Genomic DNA, 23,363 nt, shown 5'->3' with positions numbered 1-23,363 from the left:
CCCCAGGCCCGACCCAGACGTCTATTGACCTCCGGCTCACAACCTGCGGAGACATGAATATCACTGCCAAGGTAAGTGAATCTATCCACGACCTCAACATCCTCACCACAAACAGACACAGACAGGACAGCAGCATCCAAGATGTCACCGAAAGCCTGGATCTTTGTTTTGACCCAAGAAATCCGTAATCCCAACGGCTCTGACTCCTCATTCAGCACCTCGAGGGCCCCCAAGAGGATGTCTAAAGTCTCCGCAAAGATGACTGCATCATCTGCAAAATCAAGGTCCGAGATCTTGACATTGCCAAACGATGCACCGCAACTTGATCTCTCCGACATCCTCCCAAAAATCCAGTCCATACAAGTGCTGAAAAGTGTGGGGGCAAGTACACACCCCTGACGAACTCCAGTAACAACTGGAAATAAGTCAGAGATGGTACCACCACACTTCACAGCACTCTCAGTACCAGAGTAGAGTTCAGACATCAGATCGATCAGTTTTGGTGGCACCCCACGAAGACCAAGAATCCTCCAGAGGACATCCCGATTCACTGAATCGAACGCTTTACAGAGATCAACATAGGCTGCAAGCAGCCCCTGCCGAAACTCTCGTCTGCGTTCGGTGAGGACACGAAGTGCAAGGATACGGTCAATCGTTGACCTCTTTGGTGTAAAGCCTGACTGCTCTGGACGCTGGTGCTCAAGCAGATGGTGGCGAACCCTATCAAGAATTATCCGAGCAAAGACCTTGCCCGGCACTGAGAGCAGCGTCACCCCTCGGTAGTTGTTGCAGTCTTGGCGATCACCCTTCCCTTTCCAGAGAGGGACAACAAGGCCCCTCTTCCAGTCAGTTGGGATGATGCCTGTGTTCCAGGCAGAGCACAAAACTGCATGCAACGACGCGAGTGCAGCATTTCCACCAGCCTTGAGAAGTTTGGCATGGATGCCACAGATCCCTGGAGCTTTGCCCCGTTTCAACTGGTTCACCGCAGCCCGTGTTTCCACAAGCGATGGTGGACCACAGTTGATTCGAGGGTCAGCAACAGGGATTGTAACACCCTTGACGTCCAACTCGACAGCTGGGGGATCAGCCTGGTACAACCGCTCAAAGTAACCGGCCCAGCGGGCCTTCACTTCAGACTCCTCTGTCAAGAGCCTACCACTCTCTGCTCGAACTGCAGTGCTGCGAGGGATGGGCTTGGATGAACGTAATGCGCGAATTCCCCTGTAAGCGGGACGAGAATCACCTGTCCACAGGTGATGCTCTACCCCCTCACAGATTCCTCGCACATAGGCCTCCTTGTCCACCCTCAGTGCACGTACAGTTTTACGCCTCAGCTCCCTGAACAGCTCAGCTCTGCCATTCAGCCTGGCCCTGCGACTCTGGTCAATGGTATCCAGTGTCCCTTGAGAGACAAAATTCTTCTTTGCCCTGCGGTGAACTCCAAGGCATCCACCGGCAACATCAAGGACGGTGGTCTTGAAGGTGCTCCACAACTCTTCAGGACCCCCAAAGCACCCAGACCCCCCAAGTGTCCACTCAGCCTGTTCGCAAACTCCTCAGCTACTCTCTCATCCCTGAGCTTGGCAACATCCAGCCTAGGCTGGGATGGTACCATTCTCCAGGATTTAAGGTGCAGCTTTAGAGTTGCTACAACAAGCCTGTGGTCAGTATTGAGGAACTGAGCACTCCGGTAGACCCTGCAGTTCTGGATCATCCTCCAACGACCGTCAATGAGGACATGGTCAATCTCCTTTGCCACACCGCCAGCGTTGGAATACCAAGTCCAGCGATGAGCTTGCGGGCGCTGAAACCATGAACCAGCCACCCTAAGTCCATGACTTCTTGCAAAGTCAAGGAACTTAGTGCTATTCTGGTTCATAGTTCCTGACCCATGGGGACCAACACACACCTCATAACCATCCCTATCAGTTCCAGTCGATGCATTGAAATCCCCAAGACTAGAAGTGTATCTCGTCTGGGGCACTGATCAACCACAGACTCGAGTGTGGCGTAGAATGTGTCCTTCACGGTAAGATCACTCGCCTCAGTCGGAGCATAAATAGAGACCAGGGAAATGACACCTAAGGAGTGACGAATCCTTAATCTCATAATACGCTCGTTGACCGGTGTTACCTCAATTATCATTGGGGTCAGCTTATTGGACACAGCTACAGCAACTCCTTGGGTATGGTAACCATCAGAGCGACCAGACCAATAGTAGGTGTAACCACCCACCATTATCTCGCCGCAATCCGGTCTCCGAACCTCAGAGAGAGCTGCAATCCCGATGTCCAAACGCTTGAGCTCAGATGATAACAGAGACAGGTGATCATCCTCTCTTAGGGATAGGACATTCCAGGCACCCACCCGAAGGGACCGCCTCAGGTTAACCCAAGGAGACCGCCGTCTGGTGGACGACACCTCAGCACCACTCCGACACACTCTCCCGCAATCTGACCCAGGGATGTTACCCCGTGGTTTCCCTCCTATCAAAGATTGGGGGTCCCGAAGGCTTTGCCCCAATCCCATCATCCGGTGAGCTGCCCTGCGAAGGGAAGCTGCACAGGAGGTACTCCCACGGAGTGGGTTTTCAGATTTTTTTGCGTTTTTGCGTTTTGCGGAATGAAGCGTTTTATGGTGGCTGGAGTGCAAATCCTGCCACCAACCTCCTAATAAGAAGTAACCCAACTGCAGGAGGACGTCCGCAGACACAGTTGGGCACTAGATATGGATGGCCGTTGGCTCACAAGGAGCTCCTCCGCCCTTTGAAAAACCCTATCGACACTGATAAAACTGATGTCCACACAAGTCCTTCCTTGTGAAACAATTTATTTCCTAATTATACACCATACACTTCTCACCCTTGTACAATGAACTTAAGAATCCCCATTTGATTGCAATATTATTTGGTTCTATTTCATTTATTCTTACTTTAGTTAACAGTTAGACCAGCCCGATTCAATTCACTGCCATTACATCAGAGAGTTTTATTCTAACTTGGTACTTGGTCAGTTCCAAGGAGTACGAGCCACTGAGAAACTATACTTCCTCACGTGCTCGTACTGAGAACAATGTGCCTTTCAAAATATTTATACTTCCATGAGAGAGAGGTTGGGGGATATTCACCCAGACTGTAGACGTGTCCTTTAGACAAAAGCCACTTCGTACATTTTCTAAGCAAAGGTTCATTTATCAGCTCGGTCACTCTGCTCCAGAACAACACATTTCTTATCATTTAGGGCAAAAGTCTTTTGGCCAGAAATGACAGCCAATTCAATTTGCAGCATAAAAGTTACATTTCTGAAACTCCATTTGTTACAATTTAAAATACATTAATATAAATTTTTCCCCCACACTGGGCTGAAAATTTTTGCACTATCATGTACCATTTTGGCTGTATTTCAGGAACATACATACATATATACATATATATATATATATATATATATATATATATATATATATGCATACATCCATCCATACATACATACAAGATGAGAGTTTAGTAATATCTAGATAATCCTTGTTAATTCCAACATATCCCATTAATTGAATACAATTTAAGGAATTTGTTTGAAGCAAATCCTACCAGAGGGCCAAAGGCAACCATCTTAAAAGCACATTCGATTGAGAAGAGGATGGTGAAGACAATATTGAGAACTCGCAGAACCTCATTGAATTCAGGAGGAGCATCATGAAACTGGGAAGGGAAAAGGAAATAGAGATGTATATGAAGTATTTTCCAGGATGAATTACAAATCACCACTTGACAACTTTAGGTCATTTAGCAAAACAAATTTGAAGATGGCACTGTGACCAAATCTTTCAAACATTTATGTGCTTTTTTATTTTTACATTCTATTTCTCTCTAAATTATGGGAACAAAAGAGAAATTCCCTCAAAATAATCTATGACTATAGATGATCAAATCAGCAACATTCGGTTTACAGTTGTGGTTGAGTGATGAGGACAGTATTTAATATCTCAGAAGAGCGTAGGTTCAAGCCTGGCTGAAAGAATAAATGAAGCAATATTCAGGATTTCATTTCTGGACCTCAACATAATGATTGTATTGTCATTGGAAAAACACAGCTGGTTCACTTCACCTTCAGAAAGGGGGTCATCCCTCCTGACCTGGTCTGTTTTACATGTTACGTCGGATAGGCTCCACTTAAAAGGAGGCACCACTTGTACGTCCCAATCAAAAATGATTTCAGGTCAGGTCAGGTATGGGAGCATGTGCCAAAGCAGCACGTCACCATGTCCACTTTTCACCGATGCTCCAGGGGCTTCCGTCTGGCCATCCCCCAGGCAGATGCCGATCAAACTGCTGCAACCACAGGGAACATGATCAGCCTGTCGGCTTCATCTACTCACGAGGTACCCTCGCTGAGAGAATCTGGTGAGTAGGATCAGCATCACAAAAATGAGCCAAATGTCCATTCAGCCGCAACTAACGCTCACGGACTATACAGTAAACAAATCTCATGTGGGTCTCTCTCAGTAAACGCTCGTTAAACACAAAGTCAGAGCAGCGACAGCCAAGGATTCTCCAAAGAGACTTGGTACAGAAGGAGTCAAGTCTCACATCCGTAGTGCAAGACTGGAAGCACCAAGAATTTTCTTCCTCCTGTTGTTGTGCACCAAAGACTTAACGTCTATCGGCCACTGGCGCACAACATGCGGAGACATGAATATCACTGCCAAGGTAAGTAAATCTCTCCGTGACCTCAACTTCCTCACCAAAAACACGAAGAAAAGAAAGCAGCATCGAAGATATCATCTGGATCTTAGTTTTGACCCAGGAAACTCATAATCCCAATAGCTCCGACTGCTCATTGAGCACCTCGAGGGCCCCCATTAGTATATCCAGCTTCTCCGCAAAGATCACTGCATCATCTATGAAATCAAGGTAAGATATCCTGACATTCCCAAATGATGCATGGCAAATTGATCTCTCTGACATCCTCCGCAAAACCCAGTCCATACAAATGCTGCAAAGTGTGGGGGCCAGTACACGCCCCTGATCCATCCATCTATTGGGACCATACTCTGTGCATAGCATTGGTGCTGCCTCAGCAGTCCCCGAGGCTATTGGGCACAATCCTGGGTGGGTCACCACTCCGACACAGGATAACATCAAGCTGGCACTCATTTTGCCGACCTCAGAAAGATGACAGGCAGAGTCAACCCCACCATGTATTAATTCAACAGCAAAGCTGGATTTGACCTCAGGATCCGAGGATCCCAAGCCCACCACCTTAACCATTAAGCTAACACCAGGCATACACCCCCGATGAACTCCAGGAATAACCATGAATAAGTCAGAGGTGGAACCACCACATATTACAGCACTCTCAGTCCCAGGGTATAGTTGAGACGTCATATTGAACAGTTTTGGTGGCACCCCACGAAGACCAAGAATCCTCCAGAGCGCATCCCAATTCACTGAATCAAACACTTTGCGGAGATCAACATAGGCTACGAGCAGCCCCTATTGAAACTCTCATCTGCATTCAAGGACCCAAGGAGCAAGGATATGGTCAATCGTTGACCTATTGGGTGTAAAGGCAGGGCGCTGGTGCACAAGCAGATGGTGATCAACTCTGTCAAGAATTATCCGAGCAAAGACCTTGCCCGGCATTGAGAGCAGCATCACCCCTTGGTAGTTGTTGCAGTCCTGGGATCACCCTTCCCTTTCCAAAGAGGGACAACAAGGCCCCTCTTCCAGTCAGTTGGGATGATACCTGTGTTCCAACCAAAGCACAAAACTGCATGCAACGACATGAATACAGCATTTCCACCAGCCTTGAGAAGTCCAGTATGTCCACAAACGAAGGTGGTTCACAGTTCTTCAGAGGGTCAGCAATAGGGATAGTAACATTCTTGATATGCAACTCAACAGTTGGTGGGTCAGCCTGGTACAGCCACTCATAGTAGCCATTCCAGCAGGCCTTCATTTCACACTCCTCTGTCAAGAGCTCACCACTCTCCAATCTGACTGAAATTCACCGAGGGACGGGCTTGGAGAAACGCAATGCGCGAATTCCCCTGTAAACAGGACGAGAATCACTTGACCACAGGTGACGCTCTATCCCTTCACAGATTACTCGCACATCGGCCTCCTTGTTCGCTCTCAGCAAACATAGTTTTATGCTTCAGCTCCCTGAACAGCTCAGTTCTGCATTAGGCCTGGTCCTGCGACTCTGGTCAATGGTATCCAGTGTCCATTGGGAGACATTCTTCTTCCTCTGATAATGGGTTCCAAAAAAACCACCGGCAACATCAAGGATGGTAGTCTTGAAGGCTACAGCAACTCCTTGAGTATAGTAACCATCAGAGTGACCAAAGCATTAGTAGGTGTAACCACCTGCCAAGATCTCACTGCTATCTTGTCTCCAAACCTCATGGAGTGCTGCGACACTGATGTTCAAACACTGGAGCTCAGATGACAGGTGATCATCCTATCTTAGAGTGAGGACAGTCCGGGCACCCGCCAGAAAGGGAACACCTCAAGTTAACCCGAGGAGACCGCCGTCTGGTGGATGACAGCTCTGCATCACCATGACACACACCACCACAACCCGACCCAGCAAGTTTTCCCTCTGGTTTTCCTCCTATCATCAAAGAATAGGGGTGCCGAAGGCTTTGCCCCAATCCCGTAATCCAGTGAGCTGTCCTCCAAAGGGCAGCTGCATGAGAGGTATCCCATGGAGTGGGTTTTTTTTCGTTTTATTTGTGTTTTTTGCACACGTTGCGGAATGAAGTGTTTAACGGTGGCCGGAGTGCAAATCTTGCCACCAACGTCTCAGAAAGAAGTAACCCAACTGCAGGAGGACATCCACAGACACAGTTGGGCACCAGAGATGGATGGCCGTTGGCTCACAAGGAGCTCCTCTACCCTTTGACAGGTTTTGTTTTTAATCCTGCTGGATGTCCATATCCATACACCCTCCTTACCAGGAAACCTGGTTGGGGAGACGGTTTAATCACCAAAAACTGACCATGAAACTGGTTAGTTCAGGTTTACATAGTACCTGTAGTAAGTCACAAATCTGATCTGGCCTGAGCTGACAATGTAGCAAGTCACAGATTTGACCTCACCTGGTATGACAGCAAGTCACTCGTATGCCTGAATCAAAAATGACCTGCATGCAACAAAAGGGTGTGGATTCGTTTTTTGGTGTGTAGAAAGAGGATCAGTGGTAAGTATGTATGTAAAGGGAATCTCTCTTCTGATAACTCCACCTTCTGTCATACCATCTGTCATTCCTCAGATCCGCAAGCAGCAGCGTCTTCACACTGTAGATCTGGATAAAATCACGAGCTGGTCGAACACTTAGAACATTCTTTCAATGCTGACAAATCTCCCACTCTCACTGTGTCTCTATGAAAGGATAATCTTGAAAAAAAAAAACCCTGCCCACCTCCCCCCCCACCCCCGAATTTACTTTCTCAACAATCCTCTTGAAGAAGTCCTTTCCTTCACGCTTCTGGATCTCACTATCTGCCATGATCTCTCCTGGAAAAGCCACATTTCCAAGCTGGCCCCCAAAGCCAGTCGCCGAATGGGCATCCTTCATCATGCAAAGTCCTTCCTTGGCACACCTGAGCTCCTGACCACATACAAATATTTCATCCATTAGTTGATGGAGTACTGCTCTCCCCTTTGGGCTGGTGCTCCTGCCTCTCACATTTTTCTGCTTCACGCTGTGGAAACCAAGGCATTTAGAATCATTGGTATCTCCCGTGGTGATGCTGAGTCTTTGGGTCTCACTCTCTCTCTCTCTCACCGCAGGCAGGTCGGTAGTCTTTCTGTCTTCTTCCGTCTCCTCTCCAGCCTCACCTCCCCCACTCTGTCTGTGATCTGTCCCGCCCATATTTCCGCAGGGCGCTCAAGGTCCGCCAGCAACCCCATTGTTGGAAAACTACCAAAATCAAGAATCACTGCACACCTTCACTCTTTCATTCCTCCCTTTTCCCACCTCTGGAACAAACTCCCACACTCTCTTCAATCCCACTCTTTCCTCCAGGTCTTTAAAACAGCTGTTCACTCATATCTCTTATCTTCCCCCATCCAAAACCATGATCTTTTCTACACCTACTAATCCTCCCCATTCCGCCCTCCTTCAAATTCCTGCTTTCCTTCCTGAAAGTCCCTGTCGTGTCCATCTTGTTTATCCCGTGTACCCTGTCCATCCCTCTCCTTTCCACAGATCTCGTCTGTTCCACACCGTTTTGTGCTTCCCTCTCCTGGCCCTTATGTGTCTCCTGCTCCTTTTGTTATACGTTCTTTGTGTAGTATGCCACCTTGATTCATCCAATCACTCCACCACCATTGTAAAATAAGAATAAAAAGTACATCAAAAGTAAAGTTACAATCAGCAGATGCAAATTTAAAAAAAAGAAAGGTTAAATTGAATATGTGGTGGAGCTTTGTGTGCAAACCTTTAACATGAGAACGAAGGTGTTGAGCGCAATCATGGCCATAATGAAGTACTCAAAAGGTGGTGAAACTACAAACTGCCACACCTTGTACTGAATCGAGGTGCGATTCACCGGCATGTATCGTGTTAGAGGCTTGGCACTGATGGCGAAATCAATGCAAGCCCTCTGGAGTGTGGTGGGTCCAAAGTAAACATGATTCACTGAGTCAGAGACACTGCATTGTATATTTCTAAAGCTTTTTTTTAGATTTCCATTTCATACCAATTCAGGAAATTCAAACAAAACAAATACCCAATCAACCTTGCCAATGCACAAAGGACAAATTTTCACTGCAAATTATATTAGTGAGGGAATCGTTGGTATGGTGGGTGCATGGTGGTGCTGAGAAAGAAGGTAGCTTGGGAAAGGGCAGCATTGAAGTTCACGACAGCACATTACATGGTGGCACCGTCAAGTTTCGACGAGGGTGAAACATTGAGCAAAACCTCTGAAGAATATAAACAAATGAAGCTCTCCATTCACATCATCTCACAAACTACAATGTGGAGCAAAACAATTAAAACTAGGAAGCATCTGAAAATGCAAAACCCGTCCGCATCCGTTATTTACTCGAACTAAACTTGAAGAAACTTGACAGTTAAAAAAAAACTTGAACATTTTATTCATGTGTGTTCTCCATAATCTAATAAACTAGCGATACTCGTGCACATGCACGGGATAGCAGTACAACATAGCTGGTAGCAGACGACAGACCGTACACTGGGAATGACAAAAGACAAAAAATTTAAATCAATAATTTTCGATTTTCCACGAATGTGCCCATCGTCGATCCATCCTTGGCGGTTGTATCGTACAGTAAGGTCATCCACCACGATTGAGAGAGGATGCCATGTCCGTGCTGCTGTGTGGCGTCGTGTCATGCCATGCCCCCACGATTAAGCAGAAGAAACTGTCACTTATTTCTACCACCATTGTACCACAATCTCTGCCAAGCTACTCGCACATGTGCACAGGAGATTTGAGTTATGGCACGGTCCAAATGGAGTCCAGGGAAAGTGTTAAATGGGACGATCCCATAACACACAGGACACCTGGTCAGCCTGTGACGGTGGGACAAAGCATTCGTCGCCCATTTTGTCTGTGGTGTCAGAGGGTCTCTTCTGCTTTTCCCACTCTCAGTACCCCCCCCTCACCCCGTCCCTCTCCATCCGGGCAACGCCGGGTGACCCTGCTATTCTTATAATATAGGTTTGTTTAAGATTTGAAGACAAAATCTGAATTGGTAAAAATGTTATGGCCTGGACATATACACGGAATCTCAATGATTTTGATTAAAAAAAAAAAAAATTGGCTGGTCTACCACTTCACTGATGACGTCATCCTTACAATACTTTATTCCCCATTCAGAGTAGAATGAGATATGCCAAGTTTCAAATTTTTCTGATCAGCGGTTTCAGAGATGTAATGCTGAAATTGTTTGCGTTTAACCCATGATGGCTGCCATATCACATGACCAATGACGTCACAATTATTATTAAAATATTCTCCATGAGGGGGGGGGAGGGGTTGCTCATACCCTTAACATTTTGTGTCAATCGGACAAGTGGTTACTAAGAAAAAGAAATAGTTCAACAAGTAGAGATACGTTCAAATACACCACCCCAATGCCAAATAAATAAATAACATCCTCCAGCACGTGACATTGCCAGGGCACCTTCAACACCCAGCGATGCCGCCATGCAGCACATGGAGAAGTAATTGGGAGGGAGCGGTGTACAATAATTAATAGATTAATTGCATAATTAAAATTAATAAATGATAAATCGTAAAATAATTAATTTCTTACTCAATTGGCGAATACCATACCGAAACTACCACTGCTTCCTCCAAATCCGTAACTTTTTGAAAAATAAGTAATTAATCGAAAAGTGAATCATTAAGTGATTAATCAATTTATCAATAAATCAAAAATACCCTTTCGAGCCAAAAAATTTGTTCACCGTCGTGTTCAAATATAATCTTCCTTGCTCAAAAGGTGCCTGAGATATTGCCCAGATGAGAAACAAGAAGAAATTGGAAGGGCACTCGGTAGAGCGCATACCTCCACCACATAATGCCTGATCCACGAGAACAATCGGGCCCAATACATTTTTGAAATATCATGCCACACAGTACTATATCGTGTTGGCCTTATCTCTCATGTCAAGTATGGGAGCATGCGCTGGAGCAGCGCGTTGCTGCGTAATGGTGAAGGTGAAGTCTCTCGATGCATCTCTCAATGGTGAAGAATCACATTAAAAATTAAACAATTATCGTATCCAGATCCGGATCCGGATCTTCACCAAAACCGGCTGCCAAACCATGTGGCCATTTGGGTCGAAATTTAAAACACTTATTTCCCACGTATAAAAATAAAATAATCATGAAGCATCACATTATTTGATGAAGTTGTTCCAGATAAAAAATTGTTTAATATTTTCCTTCAATCCAATATGGCTGCCAAACCATGTGACATTAATTATTCCTGAACAAACTCGTATCTCCACGTCTTGGGGAAGGTTTGTGTGAAGTATCACCTCGATCTGTCCAGCCGTTCTGGAGAAGATTTTCAAAGGTTTTCAGTTAAATCCAATGTGGCCATCAAACCATGTGACATATCAATTATTCATAAACAAACTGGTACACCCATGGTTTGGGGAACACGTGTAAAGTTTTGCCTCAATCTGTTAAGCTGTTTTAAAGAATATTTTTGAATTTTCAATCCAATATGGCTGATGAACCACATGACCGATGACATGAATTGATATTTTGCCTCTAATTTGGTCAGAGTTCATGCAAGTGAAATTTTGTGTTAATCGGATAAGGTGCATTTTTCTATCCAAGATGGCCACCAAACCACATGACATTTGACATCATAATTTTTACCGTATATGCAGCAATGGTGTTGGATGATACTTGCGATGTTTCGCTTTGATAGGATAAGTGGTTCCAGTAAAAACATTATTTAATATTTTTCTTCAATCCAATATGGCTGTCAAACCACGTGACCTTTCAATTTTACGTGAACAAACTTCTATCTCCTCGTCTTGCGGAACACGTATGTGATGTTTCCTCTTGATCCGTCCAGCTGTTCTGGAGAAGAAGATTTTTTGAAGGTTTTAGGGTTGATTCAATAAGGCTGCCAAACCATGTAACCGACGTCACAATATCTACAGAACTTTTTGTTTGAGATGGATAGACAGTCATACCTGTAAAATTTTGCCACAATATGTTGAGCGGTTTCGGAGGAAGTAATTTTTTTATTTAAAAAAAAAAACAAACAACATGGCTGCCGTACCACGTGACCGATGATGTCGACTTTTTTTTCTGTGATAAGTTGATGCGTAGATGATGCTGAAGAAATTGGAGCATTATCTACGAAGACTGGCTATGGATGCCAGCTTGGAAATGTGGCTTTCTCAGGAAAGATCATAGCAGACAGTGTGACCCAAAAGCTTGAATGAAAGGACTTCAAGAGGATTGTTGAGAAAGTAGATTGGAGGGGGGTTTCCAGACAGTCCTTTTGGAGAGACATAGTAAGAGTGTGAGATTTGTCCGGATTGAAAGACATGTTCCACGTGTTGGACCAGTTTGTGATTTTATCCAGATCTGCAGAGAGTGAAGAAGCTGCTGCATGCTGGTCTGAGAGATGGCAGATGGTACGACAGAGGGTGGAGTCATCAGCAAAGCGATAAAGAGGATTTTCCAGAGAGTTGGAGAGATCATTGATGAAAACCAGAAAAAGAACAGGGCCCAGAATGCTCCCTTGAGGAACTCCAGCTTGGACTTGAAGAGGGGATGAAAGAACTCCATTTAGGGCCACACGGTGACTGCGACAGGAGAGGAAGTCTGCAAGCCATGAGTGGAGATGGCCTTGGATATCATAGGAAGAGAGTTTGGTGAGTAGGGCAGGGTTTCAGACCATAACAAAAGCACGCAATATGTCAAGGGAAATGGCTCTGATTTCATGTCTGATATTGAGGACCTCCATCCTTTGTTGGGAGAGCAGAAGCAGCATATCCACGGTAGAGCGACTTGGTCTGAATTCAAATTGATGATCGGAAATCAGGCCATTGGAGAAGAGGAAGGATTTAATGTCGAAATAGATGATGGATTCCATAACCTTGCTGATAATTGGGAGAAGGCTGATTGATCTGCAGTTGCAGGGATCTGTTTTTGCACCTTTTATGTAGAGCGGTCATGTTTGCTGATTTCCAAGCAGATGGCAGATGACCTTGAGCAAATGAGAGGGTGAATAGAACAGAGAGAGGGTGAGCAAGAGCAGAAGAGCAGGCTTTCAGGTTTTTCGGACACGTGGGCTGATGCCATCTGGACCGGTTGCATAATCTGAGTTGAGGTTTGACAGCAAGCTCTCCACCTTGTCAGGAGAAAAGGACACAGAGTCCCGGGACAGTTGGGTGCGACTGGGTAAGTTGGGTGTATGAAAGCGATGGGTTTGGGACACAAGATTGAGAAGCAAAAACTTTTGGGTCATTTGGGTCTTTTGGATTTGAGGGTCTTTCTGATCTTCAGGGTTTGGGGGTCTTAAGGGTCTTCAAATATCTAAGGGGTCTCAGCAGTCCAAAGTGTCAAAAGATACATTGCAATCGTATGTAATTTATCGACAGGATGCCACTGAATTGAAAGAGTAATTAATAGACATACAGTACCATGCTGGAGAAGATAAAATACTGAGTTTCTTCTCTTTCAAATTTTTTTTTTTTTTTAAAGACTGGCCACCAGACCCAACAACTGATCAAGTTTAAATGTTAATCTTATATTCCCCTTGATGACTAGATCATACTTGTAAAGTTTCGCATCGACAGAATAGGCAGTTTCAGAGAAATAACGTTTTAATTTTATCTTTTACTCCAATATTACCACCAAACCACTTGACCGTAACCTTATATGCAAACACCATATACTCCAGGTGTCAACTCAATCATATCTGCAAAGTTTTGCTTCCATTGGTTGGGCGGTTCCAGAGGAGATGCCATTTAAACGTTTTGGGGTTAATGCAATATGGCTACCAGACCATGTGACCTATGACCTTGAAATTTGCAGGGGGCGCCACGGGCAAGGTGTTCGAGATAGAGCAAAATGGTTTCAAGACTTTAGGTGGGGAATGACCTCAAGATTATGCATAAAAAATATTGTCATCCTAGCTGTCAAAGTTTGGGCGGTCGTATGATTTTTATGTCAAAATTCGCAATTTTCTAAGTTTTTGACCTTGTGACCTTGACCTTGGGACGAAAATGAAAAATCGGACAACGACAAATTTTAGATAACTAATTTTGCTATTCAAATACCAAAGGACCCATTCCATTTAGTCAATTCCCTCAGAGAAGATAGATTAATAATCCGACTACCCCCTAAAAATGGCTATTTTTTGGACGTGGCTCCGCCCACAATGCGCGTAGCATGCCCTCATCCAGGAAAACACAACTAGACATTGATATCAAACACATAACCAAGTTTCATCAAGATCGGATCAAAGTCTAAGGAGTTATGCTCTGGACAGACAGACACACAGACAGACAAACAGACACAGACATAACTAATATAATGGTCACTGGCTGGCGCTCATGAACCAAAAAGCCCACAAAAGATATGGATGAACAAGAAATAAACATGGGGGCAACACTGAAGGTGGAGGTTATGTTTTCACCCCTGTCTGTTTGTTTGTCTGTGTGCAGGATATCACAAAAAGTTGTGGAAGGATCCGGATGAAATTTATGGGCAGGTTGGGTGTGTGACAAGGATGAACTGATTCAATTTTGGTGAAGATCCGGATCCGGCTACTATAATTTTTTCAGTGATTCTTGACCATTGAGAGGTAGGGCCAAAAATTATATATAGCACGATATCTCAAAAAGTTGTGGATGGCTTTGGAAAAAACTTGGATCCAATAATTTTTAAGTGATTCTTCACCATTGAGAGAAAGGGCTACACCAATATATATATATATATATATATATATATATATATATATATATATATATATATATATATATATATATATATATATATATCTTCTTCTTCTTCTTCTTCCTCTTTCGGCTTGCTCCCGTTAGGGGTCGCCACAGCGGACCAACCATCTCCATTTCGCTCTATCCTCCACATCTTCCATTGACACTCCAACCACCCGCATGTCCGCCCTCACCGCATCCATGAACCTCTTCTTTGGCCTTCCTCTTCTCCTCCTGCCTGGCGGCTCCATCTTCAACATCCTTCTCCCGATATACTCCGTTTCCCTCCTGTGCACATGTCCAAACCATCTCAAATCTCGCCTCTCTCACTTTGTCTCCAAACCGTCCTACCTGCGCTGTCCCTCTAATATACTCATTTCTTATCCTATCCATCCTCGTCACTCCCAACGAGAATCGCAGCATCTTTAACTCTGCCACCTCCAGCTCTGCTTCCTGTCTTTTTGTTAGCGCCACCACCTCCAAACCATACAACATAGCTGGTCTCACTACCGTCTTGTATACTTTCCCCTTCACTCTTGCAGCTACCCTTCTGTCACAAATCACTCCTGCAACTCTTCTCCACCCACTCCATCCTGCCTGCACTCTCTTTTTCACTTCTCTCCCACACTCTCCGTTACTTTGGACAGTTGATCCCAAGTATTTAAACCAATCCACCTTCCCCACCTCAACTCCTTGCAACTGCACCATACCACCACCCTCCCTCTCATTTACGCACATGTACTCCGTCTTACTCCTACTGACTAACATTCCCCTTCTCTCCAGTGCGTACCTCCACCTCTCAAGGCTCGATTCAGCCTGCTCCCTACTCTCCCTACAGATCATGATGTCATCCGCGAACATCATAGTCCATGGAGACTCCAGTCTGATCTCGTCCGTCAACCTGTCCATCACCATTGCAAACAGGAAAGGGCTCAGAGTCGATCCTTGGTGCAATCCCACTTTAACCTTAAACCGGTCCGTCATTCCCACCGCACACCTCACCGCTGTCACACTGTCCTCATACATATCCTGCACGATCCTCACATACTTCTCCAACACTCCCGACTTCCTCATACAATACCACAACTCCTCTCTTGGCACCCTATCATAAGCTTTCTCTAAATCCACAAACACACAATGTAACTCTTTCTGGCCTTCCCTATACTTCTCCATCAACATTCTCAAAGCAAACATCGCATCAGTGGTGCTCTTTCCTGGCATAAACCCATATTGCTGCTCACAGATCGTCACCTCTCTTCTCAACCTAGCTTCCACTACTCTTTCCCACAACTTCATGGTGTGGCTTAACAACTTTATCCCTCTGTAATTTCCACAGCTCTGCACATCACCCTTATTCTTGAAAATCGGAACCAGTACACTTAATCTCCACTCCTCCGGCATCCTCTCACTTTCCAAGACTTTATTAAACAATCTGGTTAACAACCCCACTGCCATCTCTCCTAAGCACTTCCATGCCTCCACTGGTATACCATCTGGGCCAACCGCCTTTCCACTTTTCATCTTCTTCATAGCAGTCCTCACTTCATCCTTACTGATCCACCCCACTTCCAGATTCACTATCTCCACCTCTTCCAACCTTCTCTCTCTCTCATTATCTTCATTCATCAGCTCCTCAAAGTACACCATCCACCTTCTCAACACACTCTCCTCGCTCGTCAGCACATTCCCATTTGCGTCCTTTATCACCCTAACCTGCAGCACATCCTTCCCAGCTCGGTCCCTCTGTCTTGCCAATCGGTATAAATCCTTTTCCCCTTCTTTTGTATCCAACTTCTCATACAGCTCGTCATATGCCTTTTCCTTGGCCTTTGCCACCTCTCTTTTTGCTTTTCGACGCCACTCCTTGTACTCCTGCCGACTTTCTTCATTTCTCTGACTATCCCACTTCTTTTTCGCCAACCCCTTCTTCCTTATACTTTCCTGTACTTCCTCATTCCACCACCAAGTCTCCTTATCTTCCTTCCTCTGTCCAGATGTCACACCAAGTACCTTCCTAGCTATCTCCCTCACAACTTCTGCTGTCGTTGCCCAATCATCCCACCCATCTTTACCACCATCCAACGCCTGTCTCACCTCCTCCCTAAATTTCACGCAACAGTCTTCCTCCTTCAGCTTCCACCATCTGGTCCTTGGTTCAGCCCTCACTCTCTTCCTCAACCTCACCTCAAAAGTCATCCTACAGACCACCAATCGATGCTATCGAGCTGCACTCTCCCCTGCCACAACCTTACAGTCACTAATCTCTTTCAGGTTGCATCTCCGACTTAAGATGTAATCCACCTGTGTGCACTTTCCTCCATTCTTGTATGTCACCCTGTGTTCCTCCTTCTTCTTGAAATACGTGTTTACCACTGCCATTTCCATTCTTTTTGCAAACTCTACCACCATTTGCCCTTCCACATTTCTCTTGTTGAGACCATACCTCCCCATCACCTCCTCATCCTCTTTATTCCCTTCCCCAACATGTCCATTGAAATCTGCTCCAATCACCACTCTTTCATCCTTGGATACACTCTCCACCACTTCATCTAACTCACTCCAGAAATCTTCTTTATATTCCATCTCACACCCCATATGTGGGGCATATGCACTGATGACATTCATCATCACCCCTTCAATTTCCAACTTCACACTCATCACTCGGTCAGACACCCTCCTCACCTCCAATACCCTCTTGACATGATCTTCCTTCAGGATTATCCCGACACCATTTCTCCTCCTATCCACACCATGGTAGAACAGTTTGAAACCACCTCCAATGCTCCTCGCCTTACTCCCCATCCACTTGGTCTCTTGTACACACAGTATGTCCACCTTTCTTCTCTCCATCATATCAGCCAACTCTCGCCCTTTGCCAGTCATCGTCCCAACATTCAGAGTTCCAACTCTCACCTCCACACTTCTACCCTTCACCATCTCCCACTGCCTCCGGACTCGCCTTCCCAGTCTCCTTCTCCTCCTTCGCCCAGCAGTAGCACAATTTCCACAGGTACCCTGCTGACCACCGGTACCGGTGGCGGTCGTTGGTAACCCGGGCCTCGACCGATCTGGTATGGAAATTCGTTTTGATGTCCGCATAATGATTGGCATAGGTTTTTTTTACGCCGGATGCCCTTCCTGACGCAACCCTGGTCGCCTCTTACGACACACAGGGATATGGTACACCTATTCTAACCGGGGCATACACCGGGCCCAGTACAACTGATGCTCATTTTGCCGACCTCGGAAGGATGGCAGGCTGAGTCAACCCCTGGTGTTTTCGACTTGGTTTATATATATATATATATATATATATATATATATATATATACATATACATACATATATTAATTCAGTGTCCCAACGGGGCTTGAACTCAGGACCTCTTGGGTCCCAAGCCACTGCCCTTACCACTGCGCCAACACCAGGCTCATATATATATATATATATATATATATATATATATATATATATATATATATATATATATATATATACCAAAAATAGTATAATATATAATATATATATATATATATATATATATATATATATATATCACAATATCTCAAAAAGTTGCAGATGTATTTGGATGAAACTGGGTGGGCAGGTTGGGTGTGTGAGCCTGACGAATTGATTCGATTTTGGTAAAGATCCGAATCCGGATCTGGATACGAGAATTATTTAATTTAGAAAGTGATTCTTTACCATTGATAGGGCCAAAAACGATATATGGCATATTTTAAATATGTGTTGGGCCCGATATGTTCTCGTGGATCAGGAATTGTGGGGTAGAGGTATGTGCTCTACCGAGTGCCCTTCTCGTTTTGTAAATATATTTAATGATCTTGATTTTGTTGAGGAATGAATTGTATTATTGTAACCATCTACAATATCTTGAATAAAAGAAACCCATTTTTGATGAGCAAGTTGAGTAAATTTTTTACACAGTGTCTCTTTCAAAGTGCGATTAAAATGCTCGATGACGACTGATTTTTCTTCATTAAAAGTGCTGTATAATGTAATACTGTTATCTTTGAGAAAAGTTTCAAATGTTTTATTATCATATTCATAGTAGAGTAAATTATGAAGGATTTATGATGAATGTTCAAGGAACTAAGTTTAAAAGTGTTTCCTACATCACTGAGACCTGCTCATCAAAATGAGCTGGGGTGACACTTTTGAAATTTTGGGCGTGGCCAAAAGGTGCATTTTCCAAGATGGCCACCAGCATCACACAATATCTTGTTTCTCTGAAATCATCAAAAGCGATTTACAAGCTTTTGTTGCTTCAAACTCTGTAGAAAGTTAGGAATAGACATTTGGCACCACACAAAGTAATAAAATGTGTCCAATTATATATTTTTATAATTGATCAGGTGACCCAATATAATAAATATCAAGGCTAAGATCTATTTATTGGGACAATTTGGAAATAAGATATGTTTATCGGTTTTAAACAACTAAAAAAAGCACTGATAATAATGAATGAGGAGTGCGTTGTGTCGAAACAAGAGTAAATAGGATCTGTTGTTGTCTAAATGTAATTTAATTGAATGTTGATATTCAATTAAATGTACATCAGAACAGCCATATTTGACAAAAAAAAACATTCTTCAGAGCCATTGTTTTTACAAAAACAAACGTCCGGCAATGCAACTAAAATTTTGTTCAAAGCAAAACAAAACCAGAACACATAAACTGCAACTTCAATGTTTAAGTCTCTGAGTACTGAATCTCTTAATCGTGCTCGTTCTCGCTTTCCAAGTCATCACTTCCAGATTCATCACTTTCATCGCTTGTATCAGTCTTCAGGGTTTCCTTAAAATGCCGATTGTTGCTTTGTACGTGTAATGTTCAGCTCTTGAGAAAGAGCAGCAGATCTATACAGTATAGGCACACAGATCTATACAGTATAACGTCGTTATGACATCACAGCGAAAAGAGCATAACAGACAGAGGGATGGACGGATGGATAAATCTGGCTACTTTAATATGTAGATGAAAGAAGTGCCAAATGTTAGCACTTACTTTATGTCATTGGTCAAGACGTAGCTGCTGGAAGGGAAATCCCAATGCACCCCAGTTTCTGCTATACGTTACACTATCGAGAATGTTTTTTTTCAACATATGCACTGGCTAATTAAAATGTTTCTCAGATACACCAAGCTAACACCTTGCACCAGGAATACACTATAAACAGGATTCCACATATAAAAACAATGCTAGTTTTCACAATCCCAAATCTGTGTCAGAGGCAATGGTCAGGACTTGAAAAGGTTCAAGAGCTATACAAGGATAAAGAATCAGGGTTACTGCAAATGCCAAGGACTTAATGGAAAAGGAATAACATGAGAACGATATGCGTTAAAACTAATAAATGACTCTCACCTCATTCTTCTCGAGACTGTACTCTGACATGACCTTGTCTCCTTGCTCCTGGAAGGTTATTATGATAAGTGCCACGAAGATATTTACAAAGAAGAAGGGGAATATCACAAAATAGACCACGTAAAAGATGGACATCTCCATGCGGAAACCAGGGTTGGGACCTTGGTTCTCGTAAGTGGCCTCAACTGAATGCCTTAGTACCCTGCAGGAGGAAGTAAAGAAAATTAGTCGGAATAAAAAGGAAAATGATGAAAAGGTATCTGTATACTTTCATCCATGTAAGAGCGGTGTTGAAAATGTTCCCGGAGTGAGGTGCAATAGCCAAAGAAAATGCAAACTTTTCTATTTCTCAATATATAGGCTTATGTAATTAGTAAGGATTTTTTTTCTTACGAATTAAATATACTAGAAGCACACGCTCCCTGCGGAAGCAACTAGGGGGGTTATGTTATTATCCTTATTCAAATGTGGAACTCAAAAAACCTCTTCAAAATACCTCTTGCTGAGTAATTCAAAACACCTCACTGCACTGGAAAACATGCGGGCAGGAATACTGTCATGTAAAGGGTGGGGACTTGCAATACCATCTCCAACTGGAGCGGCACGACACAATTTACAGGTAGTGGACAAAAAAATGGAAACATCAATGTAAAGTCACTTAATAGGGTGTTGCACCACCACGTGCGTCTCGTACGGCCTGTACGCGTTGTGGCATAGAGTCCACCAGCGTCTGGAATTTTGCAGGAGGGATGTGGCACCATTCTTCCACGAGAAAGAAAATCAACTCACACCTGTTTGACCAAGGTGGAAAACACTGTCTCAGGCGTCGTTCCAGAAAATCCCATAAATGCTCGATTGGGTTCAGATCTGGTGACTGAGAAGGCCATGACATATGGATAACATCAGTCACGCTCATCAAACCATTGGATGACCACATGTGCTGTGTGGATGGGGGCATTGTCATCCTGGGAGACAGCAGGAAATAAATGCTGCAACATGGGGTGAAGATGATGGGGATGCTGGGAGGTGGTTGGGGGGGGGGGGATGCAACATGGGGTGAATCACTCAGTTCCATTAAGTAGCAATCGGCATTTACCTTGCCTTTGTAAGGGAATGATTGCACCCAAACCATGCCAGGAAAATGTGCCCGATAACATTACAGAACCACCAGAACCCTTCACTATTGGAACCAAGCACTCAGGGTTGTAGAGTTATTTAGATTGGCGCCACACGTGCACTCGTCCATTTGTCGGGAACATGGTGAAGGATGATTCATGTGACCATATAACACTTCTCTACTGCTTGGTAATCCATTGCCTGTGTTCTTTGCATCACTGGACTCGCAAACATGTATTTCCAGGTGTGATGAGCGGTTTGTTCACTGCAACCTGCCTATGGTATCCCATTCTGTGGAGTTCTTGGCAGACTGGTTTTGATGAAACTGGCTGCTTGCGCCCCAGGTTGAAATTTACAGTCAATTGATCTGCAGTTGCTCACCTGCTTTCCCTTTCACCTCAAATTAATGCATGAATATCACGATCCAGGACGATGGGCTTTCACACACTGTTTCCCTTTGCTGATGATGTCTTTCCCTTGGAGTTCCATGCCAGCATCATGTTGGACACCATTGCTCATGAAATGTTAGCAAGTTGAGCTGTCTGTCGCAGAAGCTCCTGCCAAACATACCCTAACAATCACCCCTCTTTCAAAGTCACAGAGGTCTCATCTTGCAGTCATGCTAGCCATAATTATAGGCAACCAGGCCTGTACATAATTTTTATACATGACCCTAAGCATGATGGGATGTTATGTGCTTAATTAACACATGGGCCACACCTGTGTGGAAGCTCGTGCTTTCAATATACTTGGTGTCCCTCATTTAGCCAGGTGTTATCGATTTTTTTTTGGTCCACTATATGTACATTTGGATAGAGTATTTCCATGCCTTCCCCTCCCTCCAAGACCACTGGCAAAAATAAAAACACCCCTATGCACTAATTGTGGTGATGCCGATCCTATGTAGCAAGTCTGGCTATACATAATCTGCCCAGAATGTTCTCAAGTTCTGCTATGCTATTCATGCAAATCCTCAGTCTGCTCTCTTCAGGCTGTCCTTCAACTTTGGCCACAACCAATCTGCTTGAAAGACAACTAACACCACTCCCAGACATGCAAGAAGGGTGTGAAACAGACCCTCTCAGCTACAAGGTACATAACTTGCTTCCAATTTTAAGCAAATCCATCACAGCTGACATCATGTATTTCCATTTTTTCAAGCAGCCTGATCTCTGAAAATCAGTTTGGCTCACATTGTGACCACTCAACATTGGATATACTGCTGCTTCTTTCTCAACAATAATTGGAGCCCTTGAATCTCAAACGAGCTAAAGGCTGTTTCTGTGGACAAACGAGACACATTACGGAACTTTGCTCTGCTTTCCAAGCATTCTACCTGCGGAATACAATGCCACCTTCATTCCTGACTTGCTGACTTCCTTCACTCATGCCTTCAATGCATATCTCTCAATGGAATCCTATAATCTGCTCTCACAGGAGAGGCTGGAGTACACCAAAGCCAGGCCCTTTCTCCACCTTTATGGGTCCTGTTCTTCATATAAATTTATCACCTCTCCTGGGCTCCATAAAATGCTTCTTTCCTTTTCAAAGATGACTCCACATTATGCCGTCCACACCAACTTCCCACCAAAAGGTCAAATATTTGGAACACATCTATCAATCCAGGCAGATCTCAAATTCTCTCCCTATTACTCTGGAAAGATTGTCAGATGAATGAACCCACTGATGTATTTCCACAACTACACATTGGAAGAATTTGAGTCTCTTGAACTTAGCCTCATCATCAGCTTTGCATGCTCCTGAGCAGACAAATATCAAAGCTGACCTCCAAAAGCAACCACAGACTTCACAGCGTTTTATCTTTGGCTCAATGCAGTACTGCTCTCTCCTTGTCTTCACTATTTTTTCCCTTTCTTTTTTTTCATGTTTTGTCCGAGATCATCTGATTCTCATATATGCTGTGGAATCTAAAGCTCTCAACATCAATGGTATATCCAATGGCGAGGCAGAAATACAGAGCCTGCTGCTGTCTTTTTGCAGACATGTTGGTAGCTTCTGTTTTTTTACCACCTCTCCTGAGGTCTTGTATCCTCTATTCCTTCATCCCTCGATTCCATCCCTCCCCAGTCCTACCAGGTCACATGCATACTTATTCGTCAAAACAATCCCATCCTAGTGAATGTTCTATATTTATAAGAGTGAGGATAGCTTGTTCTCTCATGTGATCCAAAACAGTAAGGATAGCTTGTTCTATCATGTTATCCAAAAGTGTATTTATAAATCCTTCATTGTTCGTTGATATTTATAAATCCTTCATTGTTCATCTGTAAAAACGAAAAACACGATTCGTGAAGCCATGAAGCCATGATGCCGTGAGTGAAGCCGAAATCGACCCACGTGACAATATAGCTCTTAATTACGTACTTTTTGAAAGTCAGT

At 44.1% G+C, this 23,363-nt stretch overlaps 1 protein-coding gene across 3 annotated transcripts in view; it reads right to left on the bottom strand.

Annotated features, from left to right (window-relative positions):
• Window positions 1–23,363, bottom strand: part of LOC147013644 (voltage-dependent P/Q-type calcium channel subunit alpha-1A-like) — a 316,279-nt gene that overhangs the window by 108,811 nt on the left and 184,105 nt on the right. For all 3 annotated transcript variants that reach the window (XM_085855714.1, XM_085855712.1, XM_085855713.1), the window contains exons 29-31: window positions 19,848–20,049; window positions 8,452–8,616; window positions 3,593–3,703 (exon numbers count right to left, since the gene is read on the bottom strand). In XM_085855714.1, coding sequence (XP_085711840.1) covers window positions 3,593–3,703; window positions 8,452–8,616; window positions 19,848–20,049 — 478 coding nt within the window. The remainder of the gene's footprint in view (window positions 1–3,592; window positions 3,704–8,451; window positions 8,617–19,847; window positions 20,050–23,363) is intronic.

The sequence above is a fragment of the Eptatretus burgeri genome, chromosome 14, assembly GCF_056783735.1.
Source record: "Eptatretus burgeri isolate ZD-2024b chromosome 14, Ebu_testis_v1, whole genome shotgun sequence".
Lineage (NCBI taxonomy): Eukaryota > Metazoa > Chordata > Myxini > Myxiniformes > Myxinidae > Eptatretus > Eptatretus burgeri.
This window is presented reverse-complemented; position numbering and strand designations above follow the sequence as displayed.